This window comes from Botrytis cinerea, chromosome 5 (assembly GCF_000143535.2).
Source record: "Botrytis cinerea B05.10 chromosome 5, complete sequence".
Classification (NCBI taxonomy): Eukaryota; Fungi; Ascomycota; class Leotiomycetes; order Helotiales; family Sclerotiniaceae; genus Botrytis; species Botrytis cinerea.
The window spans coordinates 1478673-1494538 of record NC_037314.1 but is presented as its reverse complement, the minus strand read 5'-3'; the positions used below and the strand labels follow the sequence as shown (position 1 = coordinate 1494538).

Genomic DNA, 15866 nt, shown 5'->3' with positions numbered 1-15866 from the left:
TATCAATATACGAGCTGATGGAAAGAGACCAAGGGAATCCTGGTCTTGATCTACACCACTTGAATTTTTAATAAAAGATAGCTCCATCATTTGTTTTGTTTCCTGGTTCTTGGTTACAATAATTCACATACTATGTATGTATGCATCAATTCATGGTGGAAATTCCAAATCCTTTCGGACACAAAACCTGAAATGAGAATATCTAGTATCTGAACCACTCCGGGTCGTCTGCCGCAGCTCTTCGCACCAGCAGCTCCCAGCATCCAACTTGTAATGTTATATGGATGACGTTGTCTGAAACACAAGACAACAAACTATCACATAAGAGTTTCAGAAATGACATCTGTCTAAGGATATTTGGCTTGGTGCCAGTTTCCACCAGAACGCATGGAGTAATATACCTGCATTAGTTTGTATGCAGTTATCTTCAGCTTCTCTGTCGTGTGATTTATTTGGCGCGCCAGTCTGCGTCTAATTAGCCGGCGCCTCTTTTCCCCTTGTAAAACTCTTTGACGGCATAAGCGGGCATACCTTGAGCTCACATTTAGCAAGGATGACCTTACCCTGCACAATCCATCACATTACAACATTACATGTAAAAATTTCATCTAGTGCCCGTCGTACCCCTAGGCCTTGAAGGCCAGGCAACGAGGAGGCCCTCTGCTGATTCCGAATTGTCGACCCATCACGCTTTATCTATTGAGGAGGTCATTTCCAGATGCCACGATGTTGCATATAGGACGATGGGCACTTTCCTGAATTTGTATGTAACACCTCGTTTTCTCATCACATTGTGTTGATTAAGTTTTATTCCTCGTAAGTACGTGCCGCTTCGCTGCTCCCGAGGGTACCACAGATCCACAACTTGGCTGATAGCTGAGTTCTGGCCATCGTCTCTACCGGCCTGAGTGGTGCAGAATCTTTACTCGAAAGAATTCTCCTTTGCCAATCCACCTTATTTTAGGCGGTAGACGCGCGATGACATACTCATTTACTCTGTGAAAGGAAGGACACGATCAAGAACTGCCAATATTTCGAAGTCCGTTGATAGCGGCATCGCAGATGTGGTTGCTCTCCGCATTGTCAGCACTGAAAAGGGAAATATCCGGTCCAAAAGAAAACTAGGGTTAGGCCTCCACTGGCATTTGCCTGATTTCTGACCAGCCATATCACATGATTGAATATAGCTGCATGTAAAATGCAAGGATTTGCATCCCTGGACCTAGAATCTCAACCGCGCTTCTTCCCCTTTTTTATCGATCGGTGATAGCCCATGTCATATTCGTTGCCCGTTGCTTGCGGGACATTAGCCGCAATACGACTGATAAGACTATCAGTCGGTGGAAGACGGCGGGTGTCGCGCTCTCTCAGGGGGCCTGTGGTTACACAAGAAAGCCGCACGGCAAATTGTTCAACCTCACTCAAGTTGGACTCCACAGCGGTCCATAATCTTTTTGTGATTGGCAGAATTTCGGAAAGAAAAGAGAGTTGAACATGAGTACGTACTTTGATGAAGAGATAGCGGACCATTGAATCGTTCAAAACTGCATTCGCTGATATATATTTGGTAAAATTGGCCTCACTCGTTCGTGCGCTCTTCACATGTTGCTACATTCAATATGATTCAATGAAAGACGATTGTAATTAAGAAAAAAAAGTGTCGACTAAAAATCTACCACAGCAGAACGAAAACCCCCCAAAAGTAACAACACAATGAGATATTGTCCCATGAACTCCCAAGTATGCTTGTATGATTACAGCAGCGATTCATGACCAATCTTTGTCCCTTAGATATCTGACCCTGTTCTAAATTCGCCTCTAGCTCCAAACCCCTTCATCTGCACGGATGCCCACAAAATATCCTGCTCCACTCGACTAGTCCCGTCGGAGACGATTGGAGAATTCCGAGGTGCCGCCTTTGAATATGGTTTAAAGGTTCGAGGAGGCATATTCTCTGGTCTTAAATCAGTGGATGACTAAGCAGGAATGTTGGAGTCGCACTTACTTACGAGGGACAGCCACTTGTGCATGGTTCTCCAGCATTGGATGTCTCAATTTTTGGTCCACTTGGGCAACTTCCACTCGCTTTGCAAGCAGCACATTTGACTATCTTGGTGTCGAAGTGTCTGTTGCAGCTTTTGTAGACAACGTAATGAGTGCACATTTTGGCGGTGGTTGTTCGGGGAAGTATCGTGAGCTTGGAATTGAGATTTTGAATTGACCTATTAAGACACATCAGAATTAGCATTGGAAATCAGTGGCAAGGATAAGTGCTAGAAACTCTTCATCCTAAGGGAAAAAAAAGTGAAGCTCAAGTAAAGTCTGGTACTTACTTGGGCAATGGCGAATGTGCGTGAAGCGATGTACTTGCTGAGGAACTTTTTATATGAGGAAAGCTGGCAGATAAATATATTGTAGATAGTAGACTATTTGTGTGGTGGTGAATTCAGAAGTGATGATGGAGCTGTTGAACCTCTAAAATCATGGGCGACGGCAGCTTGCTTTATACACCGTCGTACCATTCCGAGTGAACGGTACTGCCTGTCATTCAATTTGGAAAATGTTGTTTGCTTTGCCATCCATCGCAGGATGTCAACACGAAGTCAGTCTGAGAGGGGGGGAAGATGCCTGCCGACGAGCTGGTGTGCCTTCTTGTTGGTAGTTCTTTCCGTAAGGGGTTTGATGTAGTTGGAATTGGCAGATCGAGCTGTAGCCATAGAGGTATCATACCAGGCTTTCCGTGAATACCAACAAGAAAATAGCCGTCATCCGCCGCGCAAACGGTTGGCTAGAGGATTGAGGAACACAGCGAGAGTAGTTGTAGGGCGGGCAGGTATCAATTCCATCGCTGACATGGTATCGGTAGGGCGCCATAGCTAAAAGCGCAAGCTCACATGGCCAATCCTAGATTGCAGGTACGGCGAAAGGAGGATCGATGCAGTTGCGGACAAGTCAAGCGTTCTGATTATTGAAAATTACAAAATGGATGATCCACCCGAGGCAGCAAGGACCTGCAAGGTTTGCAAAAGTTACAAGGACCAAATAATGGGACTTGCAACTAAATGACCCTTAACCATCTTCAGTAGCAAATGTAGATCTAGAGACCAGATTGATTAGAGGCTAGAAGCTAGAGTAGAGACTAGAGACCAAGGGCAAAAGGAATATAATTGCTGTACCTATTTCGAGCCAAGTACGGTACATTACAGTGATTACACAATACACAAGCTTGAGTTGAGTTAACCGGTTTTAGATCATGGCTGAACGAACCTGCGCGTGGGAACAGATAACTGGAAGATAGAATCTATCTAGTGAGCTAAATCTAATAAATCGTGCCATGATGCTTTTGCATAATATTGTTATAATCTAGTGAATAAAATGAGATAAGTTGGGGGTTTTACGAAATTGGGGGTCTGGAGTTGACAGATCAATTCATCATAGAGGTTATAGGCAATCACACCAGTCAGTGCTCGCTCTATTGTATTGGGCTTAGGTGCTGTCGTTTAACGGGGATTTAACGTTTTCCCCCTTCATTTTCGACTAAAATCCACCAGTTTTGTTTTCTCGTAGACACTTTGTTAGTTTCATTCTTAGTATGGAGGATAGCTAGCACTTAATAAAATTGACATTTATCATCCTGATTAAATTGTTTCGAGTATGGCCACACCACATAACACCAGGCCAAACTATAGACCAGGTCAATTCACAAACTACAGCCAGATGGATTATCCGCCAAAAGAGGAAAAAAGGACCAAAGCCACCGTCAGAGTGCCATCTCCTGCATGGGGTCGCAACAGTGGCCGAATCAAAGGTCGAGAATTCGAAAGTTCTCTTAGTCTTTGTGCAACTATGCTCCAATTAAACGGCTTAGATCCGATTAGAGACTGCGGCTCACAACATACACTACGATGCTAATGGCAGGCTTAGGCTTTTCACTACCTTAGTACCTCACGTAGCACCTATAGATCTCTCGGTTTTAGACGCTTTGAACCCTTAGATGATTCATATTCTACGGGGGTGCCATGTGGATGTGTCAGCGGACATTGTGAAAAGAGGCTTCTCTACCTTTGAGATCGTGTCAACCCAACTTTTGTTCCAAAATAGACATATATCACACCCTAAGAGCATTAAGTTATTGAGTTTCCATTCATTCAGAGCAAGGCACAGCAAAGCTTTCGTTCGCTACTCAAGTACGTAAGGCTTCTCGAAGCTTTTTCTCGCTTTTTTGCGACAACGGGAACCGACGAAAGGATCATCTTGCTGTAGGGCTGGGTTGACTAATTGCATCAGACGTATTCAACCAACAAAGCTAAATAGAGTGCTAGGTGACAAGTCCAACCTTTAAACCTAGAGAAAACTCAATTGCGGGAGCGCCTCGGACCTTGTTTTCTCTTACGGTCCACCTTCAACCGTCGGCCCTGTTTGCTGACGGATTTGGGGGACTCGGCAGATTCTAAAAAAAAATTCAGAATCTACAACCAATCCAACAATTCAAACAATTTTTATATATATGGTAATCTTAACCGGTACCCTATTTTTCTCTCATACATCTTTTACAATTTAACATTCTACCCAACAGCCGCAATTATGCATATTTTCTATTCCTTTTTAGCTTGCATCGCTAGGGTCAGTCCAACGTTCACCAACGTTGAGTTGCCGCGATCTTGGTTACAATTGGCCCCTCGAGGACTGATCACCAACATATTCATCAGCTCGCCGTTCGTACCCATTCAATTAGTACAACTCTGCCCTACGGCTGAATCATTTCACATCGGCAGGTGGCCGGACTTTTACATGCGTGATTGATTGAATTCTACGATTGTTGGCAGAAACGCCACTATGTCATGCACTTTCGCGGCAACGTCTTCACTCTCTCCTTTTCCATCTCTCATCTAAGATGTTATCCCTGAATAGGATCACAATACGGCACTCTTAGCTGTCGAAGGAGGGTTCTGCGACTGGATTAGGCAATCTTCTGGACGGCCTGTTCCGGGGGCACCAGGCACAGATCGCCAGTAGGACTCGGGTTTTCTTCAGTCAAAAGATGATGAATGGATGAAAAATGATGGTTTAAAGTACCAATTATTTTCTTCATTGATGTTGCAAGAAGTTCACCGCATCTGAGAAGGATCTCGGCTCCCTCAAAGGTGGCTATTGTGTAACGAATGTATGTAGGTACGGGCCATCAAATTACGGGCCAAGATTCGGTCAATGCAAGACTACCTACCTACAGGAACAGGAACAGGAACAGGAATGTATATCCAATATTCTGAAGCAGGTCATATTGCAGTCTTCAGTCGGTACCGGCCCGCACATCGGCCTCCCGACCTGCACTAAGGTATTTCTTGACTCCACAATGGGGGATGTAAAGGATTCCAACGGCTTCAAACTTAATATGCGTGGTTCATCACAGCACTTTAGCCTCCCGCAATACTCTGTCAAGTCACAAGGGGCCACAAGACCATTCGTTCTGCAGGGTTCCGACGTCATGTTATTTTGACGACGGGTACCCACAGTCGTGTCCGCTGTCAGATACGGGAGATGATTGACTAATTCTGCGAAGGGAGACATACAGGATCTTGACTCGATTGAGCCTTTCGAGTTCCAATTTTTGAAATTCCCCTTGGCTTGCTACCTCCAGGCTGCCTGGCTGAAATTACATTAGCTATAGGGTGATGGTCTGATCAACCAGTGTCGACCTTCGATAAGCAATGTGATAGACACCGGATAATTTCAAAATTCTAGGAACTCATGTGTGACGTCCGTTTGTTAGCGGCACAGCGAATTGGAGGCGATTAATAGACGCCGGTGGAATGATTATTGATGTATCGTCTGAGGAAAACAAGGCTAATGAGTGTGAAATTGAAGAAGGAGAATGACTGTTCAATATCCTTGTACTTTTCTCGTAAGCAAGACCGCGTCAAGTGATGGTAGCACAAGAAGTTGAGCAAGGGGGTTCTTTCAATATGAAGCAACTTCTTAGAAACGGGCACCGGGGGAGGCTTTCTTCCATATTGCAATGTGCCTAACTAATTACTAACTATCCTAGACGGAGACACTCGAGACATTCAGAACGGTTCCGGATCCGAAGGGAGGAGAATTTGAAATGTGAAATGCTAATACTGGTCAATTGATACTAGACACTAGACACTAGACACCAGATACTAGAAAAAACACTACTTCGTAGACACTAGAGGAGTAGACACCTTACTTCAACTAGGTTCCCTTGTCTAACGTACCCTAGACTAAATACTATTCGATTTAAAACGTCCCACTTACCTCCGAACTCCGAAAAACAACCACAGGAGAGTAGACAACGCACCTACCACTACGACTTACTACTACACATCATGAAATGAAAGTCTTGTGAATACCGGATAGGCAAAGAGAAAGACAAGAGAATGTGCAATCGCCTTTCTTGCATGGTTCGGTGACATTATCAGGAACACGCACAGGAGCATAGATCGACAAAATCTCTTTAAACACCACTTGCATTCACATTCTTCTCTGGTTTGCCCCATAGGAACCTTGATCCTTTCCGGACCTGATGAGAGTTCGGAATCGGATCGTGTATTCATTGGGAAAGAAAGTAAAAATGATTTCACTCCTGTCCAATAATCTTTCTGAAATCCACCAATGATGATGCTTTCAGAATGAGATATGCTCATAGCTACATGTCGCGTAACACGAGTGCATGCATCCGAAGACAACCGGGTCACCATAACTTTCGTTTATGCTATGCCCTGCAATAACGGAGATAACATAAACTTGAAGAAAGATATCATAGCGGAGCTTCGCCGTCTAGAACATTCATAATCAATCACAATCACATTCTGGGCGTGGTGCATAGTAAGACGGATCATAGTCATCGTCAAGAGGCCGGAGGGAATGCAGGGGAATTCTAGCTATCAAACATTACTCTACTCGCACTTTTCCGAGATTCGGTTTGCCCAAAAAAATGGACACTACGGCTCATGGACAAGACGTCGTATTGAAGCATGCATGCATGCCTTCTGACTGTATAGCAAAACCGCAATGCATTTTAGCTCTCTCAGCCGTTTCATCATTAATAGAAGGTAATCCGCTCTTGCATAAGTGAGTCTTGCAACACATCGAATCAGCACACCATCACAATTCTCGAGGCCCAAATCGAGGCCCGTCTGCCTTGGTATATGGTCAGCTTGATATCACGTGACTAAATATATTCCAATTCCATGGTTCAATGACTCTTAGTGCTCGTTCATCTTCATGGACTATGTGCCGACGTCTCGTAATTGAGGCTGAGCCCATGGTAGAGAATAGGAGGGCCCTGTTGGTTTTTGTTGGTGGTGCGGTGTTTTCGCCAGAAAAAGGAGAGAAGATCTTCTCGCATTCTGGATGAAGTCCGGCAACAAGTCGAACTGAGATATTTGGTTTAGGCAAATTTCTACTTACATCTTTCCCTTTCCTGCATTTTACGAGAGTTCCAATTTGTATTTTTCAATCGGCACACTCATTCACAGTTGGTTTTCGTGTTGGCAGTTTGGGAGTCATACCTTACTTTCCCATGAACAATTGTGCATTGTTTTTGAAGATAGGAGAATACTCGCCTCGTTCATGTCACAGCCTCAGCGTTTAGCCATCTATGGCATTGTACGAGCGGCGTGTGACATTGGCATGTTCTCGAAGACTACTGAGCGCTTCGCTCGCCATTCATACCTCTCAATTGTTCCCAAGGCTTGTGGCAAGTCTTTTGCCCCTCTTTATTTCACTCATCAACCAAGTTCATTTCTTTCTTTCACATTATGTCAATTGGTTGATATAGGGACGATGCACATACATTGTTCAGTGGCTTGACGTGCTAGAAGGAAACCAGCGGTTTATATCCTCTTCCACCCGCTCATTTTGGTTATTATCCGCCATCCCCCGAGATATCAGGAGAGAATATCCTGACAATGTACCCAATGAAGTTCATGTCCGCTTTGCACCTCAAGATGAATGTCTGAGTTTGTATTTCTTTGCATATTGAGGGTTGCGAATCTACAAGCGCAAATGGTTTAACCTCGGCATTATCTTAAGCTCGGATACCCCTGACGCTACTTCCTTACTTTGTGTGGAGTCCCCTCTTCCGATCTTTATTCTTGACGGCGGGGTCAATCCAATCAGTAGAATGTTAATAAGCCTTGAATCGCAGACTGAACGAGGGAGCTTGGAAGAACCTGTTTGTTTTCGTGACTTCACAACATACATTTCCTCATTAGGAAATTGGCTGTGTCGTCGTCGTAGCTATGCTCTCAATATATATCTTCATTATCTGCATGAATAATGACGTTTTCAATCTGCTTCAAAAAGACATAACTAGTTTGATTCGCAATCATACTTCTTACTTTGGATTACGCAATTACCACATTATTCATCGTCTGGCCAATCCTTCTTCCACGTGCGTTAATCCTGCATGATTCGGCGTTGAAATCTTTCAAGTCGTTCCAACCGCGGTTGAAGGCTCAGTAGTTTGTGGAAATCACACCATAAAAGAAAGGTGTCATTGTGTCATTCTTTTCCAGAACATTTTCTCTTCTTACTCTCAACCCGAAATCTCTTTAATTCCCCCTAAAAAGTTCATCCCATCTCATCCACACCAAACCCAGAAATCCTGTCCACCTCCTTCCTTAGACCTCTTCTGCGACCCCATCTCGCTCGTACAGCATCCTTCCCGTCACACGTTCCAAGCAACTTCTCCCGCAATCCTTCCCCCAAAATCACCTCAATAATTCTCCGGGACACAGCAAAGGAGAATAGCATACCTAGCTAAGCATTCAGGAGCATTCTCGTATTCAATTTATTTAAGCTCTTTCAATCACATTACCAAATCCGCACCCAGAAAATGACCTCCCAAATCCCAACAAATGCAGGAGCTTCCATGCATGCTTCCGAAATCCAGGCTCTCGCCACGAGCGGGCAGGAAAACTTTGTTCCCGCCGCTGAAGAGGCGAGTCAGAATTCGCATTCGTTTCTGTATCTGGCTCCGAAGACTTCGGCTGGTTATCCCGTGGCTCAGTTGGCCAAAATACCTGCTGCTTTGACGCCGCGCCAGCTGGGAGATCAGACGCGCAGTAGAGTTGGGGGTAAGGAGCTCGGTGAGAAAGGAGCTAGTGATGAGGATGGTCGTGCCAAGAATTTGGGCGATATTGAGCAGGAAGTGGGAAAGGCGTCTAGGAGTGAGAGCATGAGTAGTGAGGCAAGCAATAGCACGATTTCTACTGTGGATTTGCCAAAGGGGATGAGTTCAAGGCGATTTTTGAGGTTGGGGCCGGTTCATTTTGGCGAGGCAGGTTCGGGTGATTGGAGTGAAGAGGTGGTGGAGTAGATGGCGTTCTGTGGCTATGGATGATGTGAATGGGGTCATGATTTGCGGTTACTGCGGCAATTTTGGTCACACGCTTGATGTGGTATCATTGCGGATGTGCAGATGAGCTTAAAATATTGGGATATGGAGTATGAGATATGTTGAATTTGGTCGGCGAGTTCGGGTTTGAGAATACATGGGTTGATAATTGAGGGGGGGGGGGGTGATTAACCATGCGGCAGGCGGGATGGAAATTCGCACGCACTAAGGACTTCTTGTAAAGTATTGTTCTCGTCTCAAAGGAGTATTGGTCATGAGTCATGAATCACGAAATCTTTCTTGCATTTCACACTTTCAGTTTTCTCGCTTTCTTTCCTATTTCGCTAGCTATCTACTTAGCTTGTTTCATCATTCTTGGGAGAGAAGATCAGGATCGCAAGGTAGTAACGACCACTTGGGAATCTTCGGTATCAATTCAAAGTCCGATGCATTTGATAATCTTTGGGCCTCGACCTAAGAATCCTAAACCTAAGTTCTGCCAAGTTTGGGGAATCCCATTGCACGAAAATAGAATGTGATCAAGACGCAGATAACTTCATCACGTGAACATTACCGTTTTTGTGTTTCGTCGCGTCAGCATTCAACTATTCTTGCTTACGAGGTAGACGAGGTAGATGAGGTATCTTACCAACGTTTTGTTTTTCTGAGCTCACATCAGCGTCGCATCACTACCACAGGCCCATAGCCGGTAGATCAATCTTACCTCACGTCACACACTCCATGTGTTGGTCTCTTCGTACCTTTCCAGCCATTCACGGATCGGAATTCTTTCTTCAACAATTTCGTGTCATATACATGTCGTCGTACTTCTCCATCCATTCAGAATTGCGCCTCTGTTTTTCTACAATAGATTGTTTCTCACATAAGATGAAATTGATATATAACATCACATCAGATTATCGTGAAACTAAACTACCGATGGGGTATTTATGGGGGATTAGGGGGGGGGGGGGGGCGATACTATTATACGAGAGAGCTCAGAGGAGCAGCCCTTTATTCAATATCATTTATTTGTATATTTGTTCTTCAATTCTTTTGGCATACTATATCGGGAAGATAACGGTCAATTAAATCCAGTGGATGAGAGGATTGGCTTGGGGGCCATTAGATATCTCAATGTGATGAGATGACAAGGTTGCTAGATCGCAATGACGAGTAAGTTGCAATGATCAAGATTTATGATCTAGGTGAAACATTGTCGATATGCCATACTAGAATATCCCATCTGGAAAGACTAGATGGATGCGATGCCCATCCATTTCTTCTCACCGCATCGTCATGAGTTATGGGTATGACGAAAATTATGGTTAGGGTTGCGAGAGTGAGGTGGAATGGAATAACACGTGGAGAACATTGCATTAAGGGTGTACATTATGTCGGTTTGGTTCAATCTGGATTTAATGGAAGCTCTATGATATGGGTGCAATGACAAATGGAGCAAAAGGGGGAGAGGGGGAAAGCTGATAGATTTGGGAAGATGGCAGTTTATTAAACATGAAAAAAATAGCGACTTATCATTCCGGCATTGTCATATTGTTGTATCTGTTCATTTGCCGTTTTCAAAGTTGAAGAATGTGCTCATCGAATACCTCTTCATTCATCTCCAACATCAAGCAATCGAGTATCGTATCACCAACTCACCATCTCCAGCCCTTACTTATCAGCACATACACAAAATTCCTTGTACACACAGTAGCATATCCACATTCCCTCCTCGCTTTCCAAACTCTCCCGCAAATAAAATGTCCTTCTAATACAAACGACCCTCCACTTCCTACCTCTTTATTTTCCTTAACAAATTTTCCAACCACATATCCAGTAACACGAAGCACAGCAGTAGCCTCGCTACATATACGTACCACTGCATCCGCACCGCATTAGCTCACATATCGGATACCGATGTGCATGCATATTGCATATGCAAATGTCTCTTTCCGAGGAAAGTGGAGTGACGGACGGATGCCATGTGCGGGAGGGAAGTAGGTTGGTTTAATGATAAGGTGCATACGTAGCCTTGCTCTTTGATATTGGGTTTGCGGATGTGTAGCTGGAGACTGTGAGTGAATGGGGGAGGCGAATATGTGGGCTATTGATGATCGAAATGTAATGAGAATCAAAAATGTGATGGTAATTTGAAGGAAAGAGTAACAATGTGATCTTGTGTTACGGACCCTGGATATATTTTTGGAATACTAAGTTGATAGCTTGCGATACATTATGCCGAATTCAAAGAATTCAGGGATACAAACATACCTGACAGTTCGTGAGTTACTCAACTAGATTTGAGAATCTGCCACGTCTTTTTGTCGTCTTTCATCCGAATTGGAAGATATATGTACACCAGGTGAGTATATGCATCTTATAGAATCAAAAGCCTCAAGAACTCCATATATAATGTGCTATTGCAGTATCTCTATCACGTGCTCTATTTTTGAAGTATCTTCTTCCAGGGAGCTTCACGAGGATTCATGCCATCTGCAATTTCAACAGCTCATCTGGCCTCCAAAAATATGAAATATGCACACAAAGGAGCAAAAATCTGGATATGCTTAACAGCTTGTCAGCTAAAACGTATTGTAATAAATCTCGCATCTAGATATCAATTTTCAAGACCAAATAGTTCTAGAAAACAAAGCAGTACACAGAATTCTCTCGAACTCACCACCCCTCAACTGCTTTCAATCTACCCAGACGGTAACCGGACTACCAGTAGCTACCCAAAGATAATCAACTCATGGAGATGAGAAGGACATCAAATTTTTCATAACTATATTGTAGAAATGTACCCGGAAGAGGAAATTGCTCAGATCTCGCCCTTTCCCTAGACGGCATAGATGAAAACACATTCATTTGAAATATCTCCGAGACACAATATTCTTGCCGAAATTGAAGCATCTACGAAACAATAAAGCGCAAATATTGTGTCAAATAGCCCAGGATATACTCCGAGAAACGAGAGTTTTCGAACTCTCGAATTTGTTTAAGTGTTGAAAGTTTTTGAGACACCAAAAAATTCTTCGGCGTCTTAATTTTGAGTACAACTTCCAGTCACCATAGATGCTCTTTGCCATTGTTGTGAGTGAGGGTTGGAACTAACTTGCCGCTCACAAAAAAACTCGTTGATTCAAGAGCTCTGGTATTCAGAGAATGTTCGAATGCCAAAGGCCTAGACACTGAACCTAAAGATTATTAATATTATACTAATTTATCAACAACTCCAAGCTCGAACTCTCCAGAGCCAATCACAATGAAAATTCCATGCCATCATGTTTTTTACGTCTGTATCGCACGCCTGTTTCCGTAATCATATACATGCGGATTCAATTTTGAATATTATAGTCTTGATCCAGTTTGTCGTCTCGTCTCATCTCTAGAACTCTCGTCGTTATCCCAACCAGTTTCATCGCGATAATGCATCGACGGATCCTCTACTCTTGACGGTGGAACATCCCTATACTGGCCATCGGCTGCTAACTCCTGGTTTCTCAACATGATTGCTCGGTCTTTCTTCTTCCTCAACCCCATTCTCTGTCTCTTTGAGCCAGTTCCGTATCCCTTGCGCCGACCCATCACACTACTCATCCCAATACTGCGACGTTTACGATTGCAATACCACGTTCCACCAACGACTAGAACAATAAATGCGAGGATAGTTGGAAGGGCGATATAGAGAGAAGCGCCATGTGGAGCTTTGCTTGGTGGTTGGCGATATGGTTCAGGCGCAGGAGAAGTAGTCACCATGAGTGTTGGTCCTTGTACGGAGATGACATCCGTTTTTTGGGTGGGTGTGAAAAACAAAGTTACGTTGTTGAACTTCATGTTCTTTAACCAGCTCTTATCTATCGTCCAAGCAATGAAACCAAGATTATTACTTGTGGGTGCTGATTGAAAAGCCTGTACCCCTCCGCCTGAAGCATTCACATAGTTTGCTTGTATAAAAACCGAATTGTTCGAACCAGCAAAGTACTGGGTATCCCAAGTAACTGTCTCATGTCAAAAATCACCCAATGCAATGAGATAGAAATACTAACCATAATATGTCTCGTCCACATATACACTAGACCCATTATCTGGCTTACAAAACGGTGCAAACTTTCCTTTGAGGTTGTGGCAGATCTCAAAGGCTCCACCACCTGTCGATGTAGGTACCGCTTCACTAGATTTAGATGTCGTTAACGTTTCAAAGATAGAGGAAGTGCCGGTAGCAGTCAACCGCGCCGGAGCAGCATCACTTGTAGTCACTTTACCACTGATCGTCGTAAGGATGGGAGTAACTGTTGACGCATGTCCACTGGCATCGACGGTGACCCAAGGATTCAATTCTTCATCTGTAATCGAGGCAGGAGTTTCTAATGCTGGAGGTGTTTCGATCGTGCCAGCGGTATCCATTGTAGTTGGAGTAGGGGAGCTAGTTGAGGAGTAATCGCTGGAGTTGACTGCATCAGATTCTGTGAGAGGATAAGTCAATATGGAAATGCTTTCTAAATAGAAGCCAGCAAATTTTTGACTTACCTGATCTACGAGCTGGGGAGGCTTCTATGATTCCATATAGAAACCCCATTGCAATTGCGAGAAGTGACACTCGCATTGTGCCCTTTCCTATGTAGGTGTTATTCAATCACGACTACACCTTCACTAAATTTGATATTAAACCGGCTGAATTGATCCTAAAGGTTTCGGAATAACGAGCAGTCAAGGGATCGATGAAGGAAGAATCTCTTATGGAAACATTGTTGTTGATAATTGTCAACGAGCAGATTGAAATGGATAGCTGAGGGAAGGGATTCAAAGCACGGACGAGATCAAGCTTGTCTGTGCACATTTACGTTCCTGACTAATTGACACGGGCTTTCGTATTGAAGATATCTCATTGGTTATCTTTCGAATTTTATACTCTCGGGTGTAACCGAAGTCTGGGGATAGTGCCAATGACATCAAATGATCGCTGGCGCCATTTGTTCTCCACTCCATTAGCAACCATGCCGTCAGTCTCCCTTCTTCTTTAGGACTATATAAGTGTATAAGCGGCAATCAAGTACTGAATTTTAATATGATTGTTTCGGGGGCCAAACTCGCGGGTAATGCTCATCCAAAACCAATGTCCTCAGCTAGGTGCTCTCCAAGCATTTTAAAACAGGTTATGATGACCCATCACATTATACCTATTAGACATCAATAAATAAAAGCCTCTTCAACAATCTGTCTGTGCTCTGTGAGATTTCGATCACTTTGTTCCATAATATTTGAATCGAAAGTTACTCCTGTATTTCTATGCTCCAAAATCAAAACTTCTATACAGCTCTTTGAACCCAAACTTCGGTCCTGAGAAAGTTTCGGATAGACGCCAAAATAAGCCCACAATTAAAATGATCATGAGAGACCTCCTATACAGTTCTAGCCCCAATTTTTAATCAAATGAAATCTATTTTCAAAGTCGTTTCTTTGTTCAACACTTTTTAGTAAGGTAGATAGTCTTCGCTAGGGTAGTTCGTTTCAAGCACCCAGAATCATTGTAGCAAGCTAATACAATGCCCCCACTCAAATTTCTGGGAGAACGTAATGGTTTTTGCATATATACTCAGTGCTTATACAGCCTTTGCGGCTATTAGACGTCTCGTGAAAGAGGGATTCTCAATTTATCTTAGTACACTGTTGAGTGAACACCATTGGTAATAAAGTGATGACGATAAAATAAAGAATTCGAAATCCAACAACACATTTACACAGTGAAATTTAAATCTAGATAAGTATCTAGACTCTCTCAAAATTGGCCGAGGATCAGTTCCAGTCCCTTAAGATACCTTATCAGTACTGCGGAAATGCATTGTATCTATGCTTGAGACTAGAGGTTTTATCAAACATGATTCTTCTATTTATATACATAGATTGGTCTAATTGGTATCGTATCAGATGCCTTGTTGTCTTTTGAGTGGCTGTAATCAAGTGAACCTTCGGCTATTTCAGGGGCCATCTCGACAAGAACAACAAAGAACTTGCCTTGAACTCTTAATTTTTATCGCACAATAATACGCTCTAGTATAGAAACATGGGCCAAATAATTTGAACTCATCCCATATAGGAGTGGCTTTTGCTCTTTCTCACGAAATTGCGGAATGTATTCGTCATAGCGTTTGCGAGTCAGCTTCTTTATGAATGGAAGATAATAATAAGATTCTCTAGATAATATGTTGGGAAATGCATATAATGTAGTCTGGGGGAGACGTTTCAATTACCGATAGGACCAGTGATCTCTGCAACCTGTACTGAGGACCTGTGATGTTTTTTCAAGAAATTGTAGCTTCTTTTTCTTGACCAATCGAGCAGCAATTCACTTCCAGTTCTATTTCGTATATGCTTGATACAGTGTGTGTCGTTTTAATTACTGTTCAGCTGATGATTCAATACTCCCACCTTCTCATGAGACGCACGAAACAATCTCTTTTGGGATGCTATACAAATACATTGTTACTGTTTACATGATCCA

The 15866-nt window shown here is 43.3% G+C and overlaps 3 protein-coding genes across 3 annotated transcripts; 1 reads left to right on the top strand and 2 right to left on the bottom strand.

The window, feature by feature from the left end:
- Positions 1–1658: 1658 nt before the first annotated feature.
- Positions 1659–2801, bottom strand: BCIN_05g04140 (hypothetical protein). Its single transcript, XM_024692996.1, has 3 exons — positions 2334–2801; positions 2006–2222; positions 1659–1954 (listed from the first exon to the last, which is right to left on the bottom strand). The coding sequence occupies exons 2-3, from the start codon at positions 2028–2030 to the stop codon at positions 1788–1790; spliced, it is 192 nt and encodes a 63-aa protein (XP_024548781.1). The 5' UTR covers positions 2031–2222; positions 2334–2801; the 3' UTR covers positions 1659–1787.
- Positions 2802–8754: 5953 nt separating this feature from the next.
- On the top strand, positions 8755–9556 carry BCIN_05g04130 (hypothetical protein). The gene has a single exon (XM_001559765.2). The coding sequence runs from the start codon at positions 8861–8863 to the stop codon at positions 9341–9343; it is 483 nt and encodes a 160-aa protein (XP_001559815.1). The 5' UTR covers positions 8755–8860; the 3' UTR covers positions 9344–9556.
- Positions 9557–12630: 3074 nt separating this feature from the next.
- BCIN_05g04120 (hypothetical protein) lies at positions 12631–14076 on the bottom strand. Its single transcript, XM_001559766.2, has 3 exons — positions 13895–14076; positions 13414–13830; positions 12631–13365 (listed from the first exon to the last, which is right to left on the bottom strand). The coding sequence occupies exons 1-3, from the start codon at positions 13968–13970 to the stop codon at positions 12716–12718; spliced, it is 1143 nt and encodes a 380-aa protein (XP_001559816.1). The 5' UTR covers positions 13971–14076; the 3' UTR covers positions 12631–12715.
- Positions 14077–15866: the final 1790 nt, after the last annotated feature.

Coding starts and splice junctions, on each gene's coding strand:
- BCIN_05g04120 (XM_001559766.2), bottom strand. CDS start 13,970: ATGCGAGTGTCACTTCTCGCAATTGCAATGGGGTTTCTATATGGAATC. Junction 13,831..13,894: donor CTCCCCAGCTCGTAGATCAG/GTAAGTCAAAAA, acceptor ATCCTCTCACAG/AATCTGATGCAGTCAACTCC. Junction 13,366..13,413: donor TGTGGACGAGACATATTATG/GTTAGTATTTCT, acceptor GACATGAGACAG/TTACTTGGGATACCCAGTAC.
- BCIN_05g04130 (XM_001559765.2), top strand. CDS start 8,861: ATGACCTCCCAAATCCCAACAAATGCAGGAGCTTCCATGCATGCTTCC.
- BCIN_05g04140 (XM_024692996.1), bottom strand. CDS start 2,030: ATGCACAAGTGGCTGTCCCTCGTAA. Junction 1,955..2,005: donor CAAGTGGCTGTCCCTCGTAA/GTAAGTGCGACT, acceptor ATTTAAGACCAG/AGAATATGCCTCCTCGAACC.